This window comes from Curcuma longa, chromosome 11 (assembly GCF_044706935.1).
Source record: "Curcuma longa cultivar G26 ecotype Majalengka, Jawa Barat chromosome 11, ITB_CL_G26_1.1, whole genome shotgun sequence".
In the NCBI taxonomy this organism is placed as follows: domain Eukaryota; kingdom Viridiplantae; phylum Streptophyta; class Magnoliopsida; order Zingiberales; family Zingiberaceae; genus Curcuma; species Curcuma longa.
This window is the reverse complement of record NC_133871.1, coordinates 17,841,963-17,856,296: the sequence shown is the minus strand read 5'-3', so window position 1 is coordinate 17,856,296 and position 14,334 is coordinate 17,841,963. Positions and strand designations below refer to the sequence as shown.

Genomic DNA, 14,334 nt, shown 5'->3' with positions numbered 1-14,334 from the left:
CTTTTCTTTCCTATTCGATGGTTGGTGACGTGTCTGAGAGGCGATCTTAACCGGCACAATAAAATAAAAGCATTTTGTCATTAATGAAATATTAAAGGCACGACTTAACTATAAATTTTGTTTGACAAATGATATCCGACCACTTCAATAGTACGTAATGAATAGACACGAGCCATGGGAATTGCCACGTAATTATTTATGGTTGCTCATGTGTCCGATCAGTTTGATAAAATGCCACAGAGAGTTTAATATATAAACGTGGTAGGTAGGGGTGATTCGACTGTGTGAGACTGAGAACATGAGAAAAGAGAACAGAAAAAAAAAGGTTTTTCATTCTTGTAAGAAATAAGAGATCATTCATCATCATCATCATCTCTATGCTGAGCAATCCGACAAGGCAAACCATGCATCAAAACTTAACACACTGATGAATTAATAGGCTCAAGTTTTAGCACTCCAGACACACTAATGAATGAATGAATGCATGACTTTGGTTGTCTACTTCCAAATACGCCTGAACGCCGGCCGAAAGGTTGCTCCCCTGTAGTACAGCAAAATAAAGCAGAGGACAGGGAAGACGGTGAGCTCCAGTATGAGCGGAATCAGGTCGTCGGACTCCGTCCTCTGCCCGCCGTAAATCTGCAGGAAGATGTTGCAGGTGAAGGACAGGAGCAGGGCCAGGAGCGCCATGACGAATGACAAGCAGGCCAAGAAGTACTTGGTCGGAATGGCCCGCCGGAACTGCTGCTCCTTGTAGGGCGAGATGACGAGGGAGAGGAAGAGGATCAGCGAGGTGGCGGCGCAGGAGAGGCCGATGACGTAGGTGTGGGAGAAGATCTTGAAGGCCAGCCTGTCCATGTATACCGGATTCCCTGTCTTCTCGTCCTTCTCGCCGGGGATCGAGAAGCTCGACGCGAACACCACCGCGGCCAGCAGCCCCGCGCAGGTCTTCCCCATCTCCACCAGCTGGCTCTTGCAGCCCTTGAGCATCTCCTTGTGGCTCTCGCTGAACACCTCTTGCGCCGTCTTCTCCTCCTCGTTCCGGCTGTACACCAGCTCCTTCGGCACCATCCCTTTCACCGTCTACTCGATTTGGTGAGAAAACTTCACATTCTTAAGATTGATTATCTATTGAAGAATTAATCAGCACAAAAAAACTTTTGAATGATTTCCTTGATTACCTCAAAAAAAAGGAGTTCATCTTGCATTTGCACGGCGTCGTCGTCCGTATCGGGAGGAATCCTCTCCGAAGCAAAATGCAGGATGGTCCTCCTCGACTGGGTGCGCGAGAGCAGCCAGGAGGGCAGGACAGGGTTGTCGCCCGCCGTCATCCGGCGGATAGTCTCCACGATCTCCCGGTTGCCGCTCTCGATCGCCACCTGGAGGACGTTCCGACCGCGGCTGTCCTCATACGTCGCCGACTGCGGGCACACCTGCAGGATCTTTTCCACGAACTCGTGCAGGCCCATCTCCGCCCCCATGATCAGCGGCGGCTCCGACCAGTTCCTCACCGACGACATCGACTCCAGCGCCCTATTCGCGCTCCGGAGAAGCCCCTTGATCGCCGGCGCGTCGCTGCTGCCGGTGGCGTCGTCGAGGAGGAGGAGCTTGTCGACGAACGCGAACAGGAGGTTGCGCTGCTCGGAATTCGACCAGTTATGACGGCCCGGAATACCATGGTCCGCGTCTGGCGAGGGGAAATTGAAGCTCATCGACGACGCCAGATCCGCCGGGGACTCACTTTTTCCTCCCTTGGAGCAGAAATCAAAGTATTTAGGATCCGTCGCTATGCATTCGATCAGTTTCATGGCGTCTCTGTGGGTTTCTTTAAGCTGGTACAGTCTTCTAATTCTATTTATAGGAGACACTGCAAAATTTTGTATCATTGAAATTTACATTCACACCCCCCAATATATCTCATTTTTCAAAATGTCCAAGACTTTTAAAAGGGTGCTCCCTAGCTATGTTTCGCCCTAAATTTTCTTTTACCTTATTAATCCAATATTATTATACTAATTTTTTTGTGAAAATTATTTTAATATTGATCAAAATTATTATAGTGATTTTGGTCAAAATTTTTGAAGGATATTTCAATGAAACAAACATTTTCTTTCCTCATTAACAAACTGAAATAAAAAAATTGGATTAAAGAAAAAAATGCGTGAAATGCGAACTCACCTTGCCTCAGAAATTTGAAAAGAAATTTGCGAATTGGTCTTAGAAGTATGTAAAATAGCATACGAATCCATCTTCCTGCAAGCATCATCCACATAAGTAAAGCATTTAAGAAACATTTTGTTTCCAATTTTAACTCTATGCCACTCATATTTTTAATCATTGATACTATAGATCCAATGAGAATGCTTAATTTTGGATGATAATACAAAAATCTAGTTGATTTCCATGGTGATTGATCCATCTATCCACTTCTTAGATCATCTATTTAAAAGGAGCATTTAGCTCATAAAACTCGTATGACCTGTTCATCTCACTCGACTCACTTAACTCTACTAGCTCGGTTTAATCTTTTTGGCTTACCTAACTTGAGTTGTTAGTTGATTCATTTCATCCAATTTACTTGAACATACTTAGTGCACGAACTATTTGTCTATATAACATACATAACTCACTTAAGCTAGCCTTGCATTTAGAAGAGAACTTTGAGTGATATATGATACCCGACATGATAATGGTGAGTTCCACCAGGCCGATAAAAGTCTTGCGCTTAGAAGGGGACTTCGAGCGAAATGCCTTGCTACCCTTTTCTTCATCTTCATCTTTCTCTACTTCTTCTTTTGAATTTTCATCCTCAAGGCCCTCATCCTAATTGTGGATAATTTTGAGGGGCAAACAACATTATTACACGAAAAATAAATTTAAATTTAAATTTAAATTTAAATTCTAATATACCTTGGAATCTCTTACACGGCACTTGCGACTGTCCTCGGGCAGGGGAATCCCTACCATTAAAAATTATATATATATATAGAATATATTAAAATTAAAAACAATTTTTATCAACTTAAAAACAAATTAAATATGGTAAGAATAAGATTAAGTTACAGTTATAAAGGAGGTTATCGAGGGAGCCGAGAACTAATTGGCTGCGGAATGCCTCGGGAATGGTGACCAGCAGTTGCAATGGAGTCACTGCCGCATTATTCCGGCTCATCGCTAATCGCGGCCATGTCGTCGCAATCTCCAACGCCAGCCCTGCAAATCATGCATCATACGTACGTCGATCACTTAAACTTCTCCCTGCAAATTAATTAAACAAGTTAAATCGGTCATACCCGGCGCATTGCCCATGATGGCGCAGTGGAGAGCGTTGGCGCCGTCTTCCGTCCGGTCTTCCGGCGAGCTTTCCCCCTTATTCACCAGAAGGAAAAACACATCCCTCCGCCCGTAGAGCGCCGCCTTGTGCAGCGGTTTCTCCTGCTTTTTGTTCCTTTGCTCCGCCAGTTGGGGGCACTTGCTTAGCAATGCCTTCGCTACCTCCCGGTCGCCGACGGTGGCGGCCACATGCAGCGCTGTGTCGCCGTTGTGGTTCGCCGCCTCGAGTTGGCAGTCGGGCAGCAGGCCGATGAGGTTGAGCGCGATCTGGGTTTTCTTGCAGGAGATGACGACGCTGAGCAAGGGGTCGTTCATGAGGTTGACCAGCCGGCCGCGAGGGTTCCTGGCCAACTTCTCCAGCTCGCCACTGTTCTCCTCGCGGATCAGCTTGTTGATCAGCTGGTGGTGCTCCTGGTCAAAGTCGATCGTAGGCCCAAACTTCTCCATCTTGTCGTCGTCGCTGCTCTCGGTGGCCGCGAAGCTCGGGAAGTCCATGAACGGGCCGGGTGGTTCCATCAAACGTGCTGGAGGTGGTGGGACGGCCTTAGACGACGCTTCGAGGAGGGTGCGATGAATGGATAATGCAGCCATGCATCCACGCACGCACGCCGATATATAAACTGAAAAGAAGAAGATTCGGCGGACGGATCGGATGCTTGCTTGTTGTTGGCGAACCGTATGGGATTCACACCCGCCAACACTCCAAGTCCTTCTCTTCTGCACCGTACGATTGCTCGATCTAATTATTGATTGGTCGGATATAACTCATTAAAAATAAAAAGAAAAGAAACGTTTTGTCTGTACTGAATCATTAAAGCGACGGTCCACTTTTATTTTTATTTTATTTTTTTTTATATCTAAACGGACGTCAAATCTCATGTATAATTATTTAATCATCATCCGTTGTACTTTTAAGTTTTTATGCTCGAAATAATTGTCATACCAAACTTGGTATGTAGGTCAGCCCGGTAGGGTCCACACACACACACCGTAAGCCCGTATCAAGTAATTCTAGGCATGACTCACGTGGCAATGTGAGTTTAAAGCAGATGCTTAATTTTTATTATTTTATTTTATTTAAAAATAAAGTTTTCGGGCCTAAACCAACACGAGTACGGATCCACCAAAGCCCAAACTAGTAAAGCCATGGGCCCAGCCCACCCTGAGACTTTGAACAGTCAATAAAAAGGAAGACCATTTTTATTAAGATGAAATCTGTCACCCCAACGGTCCCACATAATCGGTTCCACGATCATTTATGAGGTGTCACCCCAACAGCCCCACACGATTAATTTCACGATCATTTGTGAGGAGGTAAATCAAAAAGCTAAGCTATGCCTCGACCGAGATTCGAATTATTGTCCTTTTTTACAACTCTACTTTGTTGTAACCAACTCAGCTATACCTCGGGACATATCATTTTTATTAAGGTGACCATCAAGGGAAGACAATTTATTTTACATTGATGAGACATTAAATGGGCAACTTTACTAATAATAAATTGAATGGACAATAATTTTTACAAACTATAGATTTTGTTTAATAACTGATAATTTAGTACTTATGCATTTCGAGGCCTTGAATTTATTAAATTCATGGATTCATCAATCTTGTGACGTGTGGCAAACCAAGCAAGATAACATCTTCCCGAAGAAGGTCGTCGCCGGCTTCTTATCGGCTTCCTTCACCGACGTCGCCCGCTTCACCACCTGTACCACCTGCGACCCGTCGACGCCTTCCTTCTGGCACCTCTCGCCCTCCACCAAGAACGCCTTGAAGGCGTTTCGCACGTACCGAGCACCGTCGGCCACCGTCATCCTCTCCGCCAGTCTCTCCGGATACTCGTCGGCGAGGGCATGGTCGCCGTTCAGCACCGCCCCTAATTGCACCAACTCCGTTTGGAAATCCGACAGTTTTGCCATTTCCTCCGCCTCCAGAGCTCGCAACTTCTTGGGCTCCGGTAATGTCTCTGTTCAAGAGTCAAGACTTTTTTTAAAAAAAAACAGATTTAATTCGATCAAAATATAGATTAATTAACCTGGGCAATCCATTCTCGGCGTTGCACGTGTGAGCACGGCCTCAAACGTGCCTGCCCATGCATCTCTCTGCGTCAGGAACTCCTTCAAGTTGAAGATCTTCTTCACCGTCGCCGGGATGGAGGAGTGCTCGAATTGGGACGTCGCCTGCGGACCCGATGGCTCGTGAATCACTGCAATAAAAATCGCCAAACGTCTAAAGATCATAGATATTGAAGCCGCAAGAATCGAGAGATCATACCGGTTCCAGGTTCAATCCAAGGCGATACGAAGATGGCCGGAACGCGGACACCCAGGCGATCGAAGTTGAAATAGAAGGGAGCGGGGCCGACGACGCCGTCGGGGCTGGGGACGCCGACGACGGGGGTAGGTACGTGGTCGAAGAAGCCGCCATGCTCGTCGTAGGTGATGACGAAGAGGATCTCGTCCCACTGCGGGCTGGACCGGAGGGCCTCGTAGATCTCCTTGACGAGCCTCTGGCCCTGGGCGACGTCGTGCGAAGGGTGGTCATCGTTGCCGGGGAGGATCTTGAGGTCGAAGTAGCGCTGCTCGACGACGACGTAGTTGGGGAGTTTGCCCTTCTTGCAGTGATCCTTGAAGGTGAGATCGAATTGGTGGAAGTTGCCCAAGTATTTCAACTGCCTCAAGTTCCTGTCAATAAATTTAATTCTAGTAAATTTGGGGGGATTAATAAAAAACAAAGAATTTCCATTTTAGTGCTTATATTTTTTATGTATTCCATTTAGCAACCAAAGTTTGGAAGAATAAAGAAATTTGTATTTTGCACCTCATATTTTGACAGTTAAAATGTTGGTATCTATCAAGGATGTGTATTAAATTTTATAATTTCGAGCACCTAACTGAGTTAATTGGGGGATCAAATAGGGATGGAACAGAGGAAGCACCGGTAGAAGAGCGTCGACGGCGGGAACTGGTAGTAGATGCCGAAGGAGAAGCCGGCGTCGTGGAGGTTGTCGAAGATGGTCCGCTGCGGCAGCCCCGCGACGAGCCGCTTGTTGTCGTTGCTCGTCAGCCCGTTCGACGTCGCCGAGTGCACGAACGCCCGGTTCGGCTGCGTCGACGCCGGCACCGACGCAAACCACCGGTCGCACACCGCGAACTCCCGCACCAGCTCCTCGTACACCGGCACGGCCGCCGGGCGGAACCCGTTCATGACCGTCTCCGACATCCCCGCCCGCTCCCGCTCCGCCTCCTGCACGAACCCACTCATCGGCGGCGCCGCCACGCCCGGCGGGGTGATGGGGGTGGAGGCGGCGTCGACGAAGGGTACGCCGTATACCTGCTCGTAGATGGCTTGGATGGAGTGGCCGGGGTCGGGGTCGACGTACTCCGCTCCGTCGCCGAAGTACAAGACCCCGGCGGCGGGGTCGGCGGTGGAGATCGGGTTGAAAAACTGTCTGTCGCCGGAGACGCCGTCGATTTCCGGATTAACAGTCTTCATCCAGCCGAGCATGTGGTCGAAGGAGCGGTTCTCCTGGACTAGCACCACCACCGTCTTTATCTTGCCACTGGCGTCGGTCGTCGACATCGCCGCCGGCGCTGATCGCTAGCTTTCTCAACAAATATATGTATGCTCTCTGTATCTTGAAGAAAGCAAGAACAATTCATAAAAATATATAGAGATCGACGAGAAAGGATAAACACGTTTGAAATGTGAGAGTTTGTTTATTTTTCTTGATGTATCAAAATAAGCTGAAACTTCTACAACTCTATTTCTTCTCACAACTTAATTCTCTTGATTAAAGCCACTTAACTTGGTTTAGGGCAATACAACAGAGCAATAGATATTTCTTTGAGCACTAGAACAGCTCGATTTGGTTGTAACTGGTTAATTAGTCTCACAAAACACATGCTAATTATGTGTTTTCGTGGCTTGTTGATATTCTACAAAAAGGCTGAGTCACCTTCTTATTTTGGGGTATGATCATGTTAAATTGTGAGATTATTGTCCATTAATTTGTTCATCGTTCATCGACTGAAAGCTTTATAGACAAATTTTTTTTTTTAAAAAAAAATAGTGTTTAAGACTTGCACGAGTCGGCTTTAGGTTGGTGTATAGATTCGTATGATCAGCGAATGGAGATACATCCCTTTAAGCAATCATGTGGGATAGATCTTAAAATTGAGGGGCCTTTAATAAAAATATTCTATAGAGAATAATGTTATAAACATTATTTAATTGGTTGGATTAAAAACGTAATCATCATCGTTGTTCCGACCAATACATCGTAGATGGTTCCAATCATTAATTCAAGAATCGTCGACGTGCACGCTCTTGAGATAAAGTTGCGAAAGGGGGAAAAAGAAACCTGCAAAGTACTCAAAAAAAAATGGTTAGAATGACATCGGGGGTGAGTCTCGATAAGCCACTTCGACGCTTAAATTAGGATTCAGCGCGAGAAGTTTAATGACTTGGGGAAGTTAGGGTTTATGTGCGTACATGTACCCATGAGTATGGATTAACTTTTTATAGTAGTTGTTCTTCGAGATATTAGCAACCGTTTAAAAAATATTCTAATATACTTATTCTGTTATGAAAAGATTCTATATATATATATATATATATATATATATATATATATATATATATATTTCGGGAGAATTGGCTCTGTGTTCTCCGGTTTAGACGGAACGGTTCATATCTCTAGATAAGCATCACGTGCCGAATGTTGACCCTGGATGTAGGAAGCGTGCCGAGACCGAGCCATGAGGTCGGCATGTGATGCAGGGAGCGTATCGAGATCGATCCCTGAGGTCAACACACGATGTAGGGAGCGTGTCGAGACTAGAGCAGGAGATTGGTACATGTTTTAGGAAACATGCCGAGACCGGAGCAGGAGGTCGGCACATACTGTAGGAAGCATGCCAAGACCAGAGTAGGAGGTCGGTGCACGCTGCGGGGAGCACGTCAAGATCGGAATAGGCGATCGACACATGCCACGGGGAGCCTACCGAGACTGGAACAGGAGATCGACATATGCTTTAGGAAGCATGCCGAGGCTGTAGCAAGAGGTCGACACATACTTTAGGAAGCATGCCGAGGCTCGAGCAGGAGGTCAGCACATACTGTAAAAAGTATGCCGAGACCGGAATAGGAGGTCGGCACACGCTATGGGGAGCATGCCGAGACCAGAATAGATGATCGACACATGCTTTAGGAAGCATACTGAAATTGGAGTACGAGGTCAACATATGCTTTAGGAAGCATGTCGAGGCCAGAGCAGGAGGTCGGCATACCGAGACTGGAGCAGGAAGTCGACACATGCTTTAGAAAGTATGCTGAGACCAGAACATGAGGTTGGCATATGCTTTAGGAAGCATACCGAGACTAGAGCAGGAGGTTGACACATACTTTAGGAAGTATGCTGAGGCCAAAGTAGGAGGTCGGCATATACTATAAGAAGCAGGTCGAGATTGGAGTAGGAGGTTGGCACACGCTGCGGGGAGCATGTCGAGATCGGAGTAGAAGGTCGGCACACGCTGCCGGGAGCATGTCGAGACTGGAATAGGCGATCGGCACATGCCACGGGGAGACTGTCGAGACTGGAATAGGTGATTGACACACGTCGTGGGGAGACTGCTGAGACTAGAATAGGAGGTCGGGATTTTTTTTGGGTTCATGAAGTAACTTTCAAAATTTAACTAATAATTATTCTTACCTCATTTTTTCTCCTATTCCCTTTTATCCTATATCCACTTAATCACTAAATAACCCTATCGGATCAATCATAATATGATTACTAATTAAGTAGTTAACCATCGATCAAGATGGAAGTTTGGAAGTAGAATTCTCAAAATAATGTACTTGTTCAAAGCTATGAATCATCAATTACTTTAAAGGTGCGTTTGGTTCAAGTTATGATATATAACCTTAGTTATGTGATTACTAGGTAATCACATAACCAAGGTTATGGGACATAAAACATAACCTAATGTTGTTTGGTTTACTTTATGTATTTGGAGGGAATAAAATATAACCAGTTTTATATTTACTATATTACCCTTCATTCAATTATATTTTAATATAATTCATTAAATTAATAAGTATAATTTGTTAATTTTATTTTAATAAAATAATTCATTAAAATTAATTATTTTAATAAAAAAATCATTAAAATAATAAATATAATTTGTTAATTTTATTTTTTAAAATTTAAAATAAATTTATATATATTAATAAAATAATTTATTAAAATAATTATTTTAATAAAATAATTCATTAAATTAATAAATATAATTCCTTAATTTTATATTTTTAAATTTAAAATAAATTTATATTTCTTTTAATAAAATAATTTATTAAAATGATTATTTTAATAAAATAATTTATTAAATTAATAAAGATAATATGATAATTTTATTTTAATAAAATAATTCATTAAAAATAATTATTTTAATAAAACAATTTATTAAATTAATAAATATAATTTGTTAATTTTATTTTTTTTAATTTAAAAAAAATATTTTTTAATAAACTAATTTATTAAAATAATTATTTTAATAAAATAAAATTTTAAATTAATAAATATAATTCATTAATTTTATTTTTTAAAATTAAAATAAATTATTTTTTAATTTATAAATATTTAAATTAAAATTTATTGAATTAAATAATTTGATTTTAATTAGATTTCATAGTACCTTTTAATTGACTTAGTTTTAAAATTAAAGGGTAATCATGGAAAAAATTTCGTTAACCTCAGGAATCGTAGAAAATCTTAGACTGTCAAGGTAATCACATTACCGGATTATAACCCATTTGCTGATGTGGCGGTGATGTTGTATTACTTGGGAATCAATCATAATCTGAACCAAACAAGGTTATCATTGATAACCTTGGATAGATAACCAAGGTTATCAATGATAATCCCCAACCAAACACCCCTAATTGTATGTGATACTCCGTAAATCCGTAATAATCTGATTAAGGAGTCAGCGTCGTCTCCGATAGTGACTTTGCTGTGGTGACTTTGCTCCGCCGCGACATGGGGCGGGTTCTTTCCATGCTCCTGGCTTGCTTCTTCTTCTTCTTCCATTCTCTCCTCCACCACTATGACCATCTGGTCTCTTCCCGGCGCCTCCAGGATCACCGATTCCGCAGACTCCGCCAGAGGCGGCTGCGGCGGAAGCGCCGGGCGGAGGCGGCGGATTCAGGAGAATATTAATACTGGCCCGGCCGAGCGGGCAATTGGAGTGAGATCTCAACCACGTATCGATGCACTGGAGATGGAAGGCGTGGCCGCACTCGGGCAGCAGCCGGAGGCTGCCCTCTTCCCGGAACTCGCTGAGGCAAACGGAGCAATCCGCTCCCTTCACCACCCCGTCGCCTCTCCGGTACTTATACACCGCAATCTTACTTATCAGCGCCTCATCGATGCCGTTCGCCGTCGAGTCCTGCTGCCACGCACCCGGCCTCTTGGTGGCGGGAGCGGCCGCCGTGGAGCTCGAGGCTGTCGCCGGCCGCCCGCGGGTGGTTCAGCCGCCGCTGCAACGACCGGAATCCGCCGCGATACTGTGAGACGACGGTGTAGTAGCAGATGAGGAGGAGCGCGTCGGCGAGAACGCCGACGATGGCGATGACGAAGGGGGAGAAGGCTACTCCGCCGGAGCTGTCGTCGGAGAATTCAGCCGGCGGAGGCGGCGGGAAGATGACGTAGCACCACTGCCGGCAGTAGATGCTGCAGAAGCCCAAGGAGCAGTCCCTCGTCGGCACGCACGGCACCCACGTCTGCTGGCTATCGCCGGCGGCGGCGGCCATGAACCGGAATCACACAGAAGCTCTTCCGCCCACAGATTGCAGCAAAATAGGACTCACAGAGTAGGAAAATAAAATTACTTTTTTGGGGGAAATCAAGAGCAATTATCAAGATCTTGTTGATGCACAGTGATTATTTATTTTTAAATATATAAATCTGTATTTTTAAAATCCTGCCATTGTGGATAAGCATGGAGTTCAGATCTTTGATTGGATCCACTGCAATAATGTTAATATATATATTAGAAGTGATCTGGACATCTCACGTATGAATATCATGTATAAAAAGATGTACATGATATTTTTATCATGCAATAAGAGTAGTGTGTTTGTTCAAATTATTTTATATAATTTTAGTTATATGACTATCAAATCATTTAAGGAAGATTATAAAATATAAAATATAATATAATATTATTCAACTTATTTATTTTAAAAAAATATATAATCAATTTTATATTTACTATATTACTCTTAATTCAAATAAATTAAATTAAACTAATATTAATAATATTAATAATGATAATAAATTAATAATATATATATATATAAATATAATTTATTTATAATTTTTTAAAATTTAAAATAAATTTATATGTATATAAAAAATAATTTATTAAAATAATTGTTTAATAAAATAATTTATTAAATTAATAAATATAATTTATTAATTTTATTTTAATAAAATATTTCATTAATAGAACACTTTCAAAAATAATTAAATTAAACACTTTCAAAATTAATCAAAAAATAGACCTCTTTAATCTCATATATGATACAATGATAAAATATTTAATAGATTAATCAAACATTCATGATTTGAATTTCACGTATAACACGTTATTTGTACTTTGAAATTTACTCGATGAACAAATTATAAAAAAGGTTGCACATCTTCAAAATTAATTGAGTTCGAGACATAGATAGATACCTGAATTACAAAAAAGTCATTTATAAAGAAACTATACGAAGAGTTCCGACAAAGCAATTAAATCAAATAGTTTAACTAATAAATAACCTAAATTAATTCACATATTGATGCAAAATTATATGAAGAATTCATTCATACGTAAGTTTTGTTCTTCTTTGGCATTTCCCCGAACACTTGATGCCCAATCTAAGGAGAGAAAACTACCAGCCGCTCGATAGGAGAATGTTTCAATCCAACCGCTAGAAAATGAACGACTGGTATTTAATCTACCCGCCTCCGTGGCCCACGTGTCATAGTTGACGTGGAGCCGAATCTATCCATCGCCTTTTACGTGGCGCGTCGACAACCGTCCATCACCAGCATCACCCGCCGCCGATCGACACGCACATCGTCGCCGCCGTCGAAGAACAGATGCCTCGACGGCGATGGTCGACCGTCGATGCCAAGCGCAGCCAATGTGTTCGACGCGTTGCCGCCGTGGGAAATAAAAGAAAAATGGCAGTCGTAGCAAGCACGCGAGCAAGAAGATCAAGGAGGGGAGCAATTTTATTACAGATCGTTTATCACAAGCTGTAGCAATCATCATTCTTCTCCATCTTGCTCGAGTTTCTAGCTCCGCGATGAAGATGAACCGAGCTTATTCGGCAATTCTCGTTTTCTATAAACAATATGTAATCAAGCGGCGTCATTGAGTGCTAAAGGGGGCTCTTTGGGGGATGCCCTTCCTCCTCCGTGCGCCGGTGGCCGGCGGCGACGCGGAAGGGGTGGATCTCTGCGTCCTCGCGCTCCCACGGCTGGAGCTCGCGAACGAGTCCTCTGATTCCGACACCGGCGCTGTGGTTTGCCGTCTGAGTAGTGAATTCTTCTTGCTGGTGCCGGTGCTGGCGATCTGAAACAAGCATTTCGTCGAGCAGTTGGTGGGGGATGTGGAGGAGATAATTAGAGTTTGGAATTGGGGGAAGAGGAGGATGGGACCTTGCAGCCGAGGGAGCAGAAGCGGAAGGAGTCGAGGAGGCTCCGGTCGCAGACCTCGCAGGTGTTGCTGACGCCCTTGCCGGGCCTCGGCTGGGGGCGCTCGTTGAGGAACACGATCCGGGCGCTGTTGATGATGTAGGTCTGCACGCCGGAGATGTCGAGCACCTTCTGGATCTCCGACACTCGGATCACGTCGTGGTACGACGACCGCCGTATCTGCAACACCATCATCGCCATCTCAGGCGGCGGCGGAACACTAAATCGAAGCTCTACTGAACCAAAAAAAGGAAGGAAGAAAGAAATGAGGGAGATCCCTCTCCGAACCTGGATCGTGTGATGATCGCGGTGGCGGTGCGCGAGGCAGAGCGAGCAGAGGGCGCCGCCAGCGCAGTCGAGACAGTACATGTTGCACTCGCTCCGTTGCGCTTCGGCGTGGAGTTCGCATTGCGCGAAGAACCGGGTCGCCAGCAGCGGCCGCAGCCACGGCGGCCACCGCCCTGCTCCTTCTTCCGACCATCCTCCTCCCTATTCGCAATCAAAAAACCAATTTTTTTCCTCTTTGAATCCACACAAAAGAAGCTAAAAAGATCAATCTTTGCTAGAAACCTCACCATGACTCGTTTGTTCTTCAGATTGAGCTCTTTCAGAGAGGATTCGTGGTCGATCACCATTTCCGATGCAGCAAAGGCTTCCTCCTCCGATTCTCCTCCGCTTGCAATGAAGTTCGCGACAAACGACTTGGAATCAAAAAGGCCTTAGCTTTGAGGAAGAAGAAGAGGAGGAGGGGGTTTGAAGTCTTTTGAGATGGGTTCCGCCATTTTTATCCCTCTCTAGTTCGTCTCTTCTCTACTGTTTACATAATTAATTACAGTCGTTTATTGCTAATGCATGTCAATTTACTCTCTTTATTTTCCTTTTTTACATGTTGATGGAGATTAGTGACATAACACCATTATGATTGATTAGTAAATCTTTTTGATAACTGAATCAGATCTCTTGGGTTGGTTAGTGGACTAACAATAATTGTGTTGGTGCATAATGATCTTTTAGTAAGTTCTTACAATTCGATTAATTTTAGAGGTACATTATTCAATTTACAAAAGTTTTCCATCAATCATCAGAATAAATTCAAAAAACATAGATGTTCATGGCTCGATGGTCCAACGTTATCAGTAGTTTGAGCACCATGGACGGACAAACATACTCAAAGTGAGAATTAAACCCTCATTGCTTAGGTTATCTGCCTTGTCTAATCACATTGATTTAGTATATGAATGTGGAGT

General features: G+C 43.5%; 3 protein-coding genes across 3 annotated transcripts; all 3 read right to left on the bottom strand.

Moving 5' to 3' along the window:
• Nucleotides 1-498: 498 nt before the first annotated feature.
• On the bottom strand, nt 499-3,924 carry LOC141837256 (uncharacterized). Its single transcript, XM_074724694.1, has 7 exons — nt 3,294-3,924; nt 3,064-3,213; nt 2,911-2,960; nt 2,679-2,823; nt 2,179-2,253; nt 1,182-1,867; nt 499-1,083 (listed from the first exon to the last, which is right to left on the bottom strand). The coding sequence occupies exons 1-7, from the start codon at nt 3,922-3,924 to the stop codon at nt 499-501; spliced, it is 2,322 nt and encodes a 773-aa protein (XP_074580795.1).
• A 900-nt stretch (nt 3,925-4,824) lies between these two features.
• On the bottom strand, nt 4,825-11,148 carry LOC141837255 (non-specific phospholipase C3-like). Its single transcript, XM_074724693.1, has 7 exons — nt 10,799-11,148; nt 10,494-10,719; nt 10,406-10,440; nt 6,275-6,907; nt 5,611-6,020; nt 5,372-5,542; nt 4,825-5,302 (listed from the first exon to the last, which is right to left on the bottom strand). The coding sequence occupies exons 1-7, from the start codon at nt 11,146-11,148 to the stop codon at nt 4,938-4,940; spliced, it is 2,190 nt and encodes a 729-aa protein (XP_074580794.1). The 3' UTR covers nt 4,825-4,937.
• Nucleotides 11,149-12,594: 1,446 nt separating this feature from the next.
• LOC141841076 (protein RGF1 INDUCIBLE TRANSCRIPTION FACTOR 1-like) lies at nt 12,595-13,825 on the bottom strand. The gene is made up of 4 exons (XM_074729199.1): nt 13,663-13,825; nt 13,376-13,576; nt 13,052-13,267; nt 12,595-12,965 (listed from the first exon to the last, which is right to left on the bottom strand). Exons 1-4 carry the CDS (start codon nt 13,720-13,722, stop codon nt 12,762-12,764), a joined length of 681 nt encoding a protein of 226 aa, XP_074585300.1. The 5' UTR covers nt 13,723-13,825; the 3' UTR covers nt 12,595-12,761.
• Between the last annotated feature and the right edge of the window lie 509 nt (nt 13,826-14,334).